The sequence below is a fragment of the Balaenoptera acutorostrata genome, chromosome 21 (genome assembly GCF_949987535.1).
Source record: "Balaenoptera acutorostrata chromosome 21, mBalAcu1.1, whole genome shotgun sequence".
Taxonomy (NCBI): Eukaryota; Metazoa; Chordata; class Mammalia; order Artiodactyla; family Balaenopteridae; genus Balaenoptera; species Balaenoptera acutorostrata.
The window spans coordinates 18,621,427-18,625,864 of NC_080084.1; the positions used below are offsets into that span (position 1 = coordinate 18,621,427).

The 4,438-nt window shown below is 44.2% G+C and overlaps 1 protein-coding gene across 1 annotated transcript; it reads left to right on the forward strand.

The window, feature by feature from the left end:
• The first annotated feature begins 400 nt into the window (after positions 1-400).
• On the forward strand, positions 401-4,090 carry C21H8orf48 (chromosome 21 C8orf48 homolog). Its single transcript, XM_057537476.1, has 2 exons — positions 401-1,445; positions 1,628-4,090. The coding sequence occupies exons 1-2, from the start codon at positions 658-660 to the stop codon at positions 1,677-1,679; spliced, it is 840 nt and encodes a 279-aa protein (XP_057393459.1). The 5' UTR covers positions 401-657; the 3' UTR covers positions 1,680-4,090.
• Positions 4,091-4,438: the final 348 nt, after the last annotated feature.

A 4,438-nucleotide genomic window follows, 5' to 3' on the forward strand; every position in this document is an offset into this window, starting at 1 on the left:
ACAGGATGGTTTCAGAGTTTCGATTTTTATCCTGAGACACGGTTTACGATTAGATGATCTCTTGGCTATCTGATTAGCATATACGTTTTGCTCGTGTTTTTTGGCCAGCAGGATGTTTTTCTGTTTGGGTTTTTTTTTTTTTTTTAATTTTTGAAGGCGAGGCGTGCGTTCTCAGATTAGAGGCCGCCTTTCCCTGTTGCCCTCACACACATGTACAATTTTTTGACCCCTGGGGAAGGGGAGTTTGAAACTTTTTCTGGAGGATTATTAGATTTTGTACTAAAATAGCACTAAAGAGAAGACTCCGGAGAGCGAACGGAGAGGGCGGCGCCGACAACCCGACAGGAACAACGCAGGCAGAGTCGGTTCTGGGGAGGGCGGGGGAAGGGGAGGAGCGAGGCGCCTCAGCGACCTACTGCGCATGACCGCCCCTGGTTGCCAAGGCAGCGGGAAGGCGTTGCCCGGAAGAGTTTCCTTACGGAACGGTCAGCTCCAAAACCCATTCCCCAGGGGCTCAGGACTGACTAGTTCCTGAGGCAATCTTGACCACTGCAAAGCAGATGATGAATAGAGCCTGATGCAATGTGATGGCCATCCGCCTAGAAGCCCGAGGATTCAGAGAAGCAGGGGAAATTGACCCAGACAGACATCGGGACTATGGCAGACTTTTCTAAGGAGACCTTTGAGTCCTTTACTGATGAGGTGCAGAGTTCCGGTTCATTCAGTTCCTCTGGAGGACGGCAGCCCTGGTCCTATGCCTCTGGGAGTAAATCCGAGAGTGGAACGCCGACTTCACGCTTGCAATATGGAGACAACCAATCTGAGTTTTCACACTTCAAAAATAATGAAAAGAAGTTGAGCAGAAAATGGATCAACAACCTCAAGGGCAAGGAAACGAACTCTGGCCAGTACCAACCAGACACTAAACTTGAAACAGAAATCACTCAGGCATCCCTTGAAGAATTGAATGCCCTGCAGTCTTTCTGCACCTTTAAGATAAACCTAATCCATCATAGTGCGAACTCTAAGGGGAAAAAGAGCAGCAGACATAAAAAGCTGCAGCTTGGATCGGATGCAGAGGCTCCAGAGGTAGATGCCTTAAACTGTACTACTGTCCCCGATGAGCTTTTGAACAGAATCTATTTTAAAAACATGAGGACAACACCCAAAGAGGTGGTAACAGCTAAGCAACACATTTCTTCTCGGTGTCCCAACTGTAACAGGAAAAGAGCGGAACTGGCCCAATCTGCCTTCCTGAAACAGAAGAAGACTTTACTGGAGTCACTTCTACTCCAAGAGAAAATAGATGAACATCTTCATATGAAAGACTTTCTTACCCTTATTGGAGAAATACATCAGAGCCTTCCCAGGCTTTCCGATGACCCCAGAATAATCTGGGAAAGACTGAAGGAGAAAAGTCAGATTGGTTACTCTGGGTTTGAAAGGTCAGATATAAAGCGGGAGATGTAGCAGAATGGAAATAGTGCTTGTCATCACCTTTTTTGTCCGCCAATTTTCAAACCTCTTACTCTTAACTAAACAAGGGATGGTGTTTATTAATGATAATGTGTAATGTGGATAAATGTTTTGTTGTGTATTTGAATAATTATCATCATTTCTGTAATAGGAGCAGAGCATTTGGCCTGACCGTTAGCATGACCGTTATCGCGAGACCCTGAGCCAACAGTCAGCTCGCAGTGGTTCTCGCGGCAGAGAGTGTGGTGAGAGGTGAGAGGCGGTTGCAGGGCCTGGGACAGGCTGAGGGCCGGGTCCCGCAGAGCCCCAGAGCCCTCGCCGCAGCCGCCCGCTAGCCAGGCCCAGACCTTGAAGCAGCGAAGCAGCAGCGAACCTCTCCCCCATCCCGACGTCTGCAACCTAATGGCGGCGGGCGGTCTCCATGGGTCGCAGTCCGTGGAGGCCTCAGCACCTGGAGTATACGGGCACTGCCGTTGAGGTAACAGCTTCAACCCGCTTCAGTCTCTGCATTCAAGTTTCAAAAGTTGATGCAGCTTAGATCAGTTGTCTCCCCCTAGGAGGTGGCCAGAGGCCAGGGTTAAGTTGTAAGGACATTGCACGTCATTAGCAGGTCCACCTCTGTGGTTGGGCTCTTCTCAAAGAAGGGCAGTTGCTGTGAGCTGGGGATTCACCTGATGGGCATTTGCTACAACACGTATTCCTGTCGATCGTATACAAACGATTCTCTCCAGGTTAAATGAAAAGCCTGAGGGCCGGCTGGGTCCTGGCCGCCTGGCTCCCTCATTGATGATGGCTGGGCAGGGTCTGGGGACCTGGCCCTGAGGGCGCTGCCAGCTGCCCCCTCACCCAGGCCTGGGCGCTGGCGGGATGACCCAGACTGGGTGCTGGATGAAAGCTCCTGGGCAGGGTAACTGGCCCGCGCAGGGACCCCCTCCTGTAAGCCAGGGCCTGGACCTCGGAGGGTGAAAGTTGAGCCTTGGGACCTTGCCCTTTCTTGTTAGAACAGAGAATAACATTTGTTTCGGTGGAGGTTTATAAGAACACCGTGACCTGGCCTCAAGAACAAAGGATCCAACACCTTTGTTACTTTGTTAGAAGTTTGTAACAACTAACCATGCCCCTCCCTATAAAAGGGCTATAAAAGGACTTTGATGAAAGCTTTCCAGGCGTCCAGGGTTTTTAAGGCATGAGCTACCAGTCTCCTTGCATGGCCCTGCAATAAACCTTTCTGTGCTCCAAACTCTGACGTTTTGGTATTGTTTGGCCTCAGTGTGTGCCGGGCACTCGGACTTAAGTTCGATAATATTTCTACAGGTACTCTGGAAACTTAAGAGTTTACTGTGCTTCCTTCACGGATTTGAGGACTAAAGACTTTCCACCCAGTATTTTTTCAGATTCTAGAGGGCAACATTTTCTAGTTGAAATAGTTACAAAGTTTTTATAACAATCCAGGAGAGAGATGCTGACAATTTGGACTAGGGTTTCGACAGTACAGATAGAAATAGAGATCTAAGAAATACTTAGAAGGTAATAATTGACATTCGTTGGTGAAGAAATGGATATGGGGGTTTAATAAAAGGTAAATGTTAAGAATGTTACTAAGTTTCTGACTTGTGCATTTGGATGAATGATAATTCATTAAGATAGGAGCATTGGAAGAGGATGATGTTTGATTAAGAGGGTGATTATTTGGACATGGTTAGTTTGAGGAATATTTGAGACATTCATATTGAGAGATTGAGAAACATTTGGTTATTTGTGCTTGCAATCTGGAGAAAAGGTCCTGAGGGGGTGGGGATCACTGGCATATATGTCATAGATGTGGTGAGCTCTTCTAGAAGAAAGGAGAATGACAGGAGAAGAAGGGCTATGACCAACTCCTGAGAACTTCTACCCACCAATTAATGGCTGAGTAGAGGAGAATAAGACAGCAAAGGAGGTTGAGAAGAAGTCATCATAGAAGGATAAAGGAAACCAGGAAAGAGTCGTGTCAGAGAGACCAAAGAAAGAGAACATTTCAAGAAGGATGGGTTGTCTAAGCATGCCAATGCCACAGAGTTCACAGGAGATGATTTAGTCATGTGTTTGCTTCTTTGACTTAACAACAGCAACTTCATTCATAAAAGTTGGGCTGACTGACAGTAGATTGAGGAATAAATGTAAGCTAAGGAAATGAGGAATATGGGTATAGACTTCTTGAAGTTTAGCTGTGGAGGGAAAGCAGGAGAGGTAATTTTTCTATATGTCTAACACTTAAGCTATCACAGTCAAAAATTTGTAAAAATCAGCAAAAAAATAGCCTTTGTATCAGCAAAAAATGACCTTTGTATCATGTCAATATTACTCTTTGCCTTTTAGACCTTCATTTATGTATTTAGATACTCTTTTTTTTCCCTATAAAATTTAGTGTCTTTTCTCTTAGTCATTCCTAAATAAAATGGGAAATAAAATCATTACCATTTTCACAGTAACTTTTTATTGAAATTCACGTTACATCTTGCTTTATCTTTGCCATCTTAATATATTCGCATTTCTCATAATCAGAATGCTGAATAATTTCCCCATTAAGGGTCATAATTCACCCTTTAGTCAACTAAGTATTCCAGTCCATGCGCAAGAGATTTTTAGAATTTGTTTAGGTCTTCTTTAATTTTGAAAGAAATGTTTCATAGTCTTCAGCATACAAATTGTGTGCCTCTTTTATTGAATTTATTCCTAAGTATTTTACTCCATTGTTTGCTATTGTAAGTGGATTTTTTCCAATCCAGTTTCTTTTTGGATGTTCATTGCTAGTGCATAGAAATACAACTGATTTTTGCCTGTTGATTTTGTATCCTGAAACTCTGATGCTGAATTCATTGATTTGCACTAACAGTTTTAAAAAATGGATTCTGTAGGATTTTATAGCTAGAAGATTATGTCATTTGTAAACAGAGATAATTTTACTTCTTGCTTTTGATTT

Excerpts from the sequence above, each read along its gene's own strand:
- C21H8orf48 (XM_057537476.1), top strand. The coding sequence starts at position 658 with ATGGCAGACTTTTCTAAGGAGACCTTTGAGTCCTTTACTGATGAGGTG. Across the intron at positions 1,446-1,627 it reads GGTTACTCTGGGTTTGAAAG|GAGCAGAGCATTTGGCCTGA; the intron begins GTCAGATATAAA and ends TTTCTGTAATAG.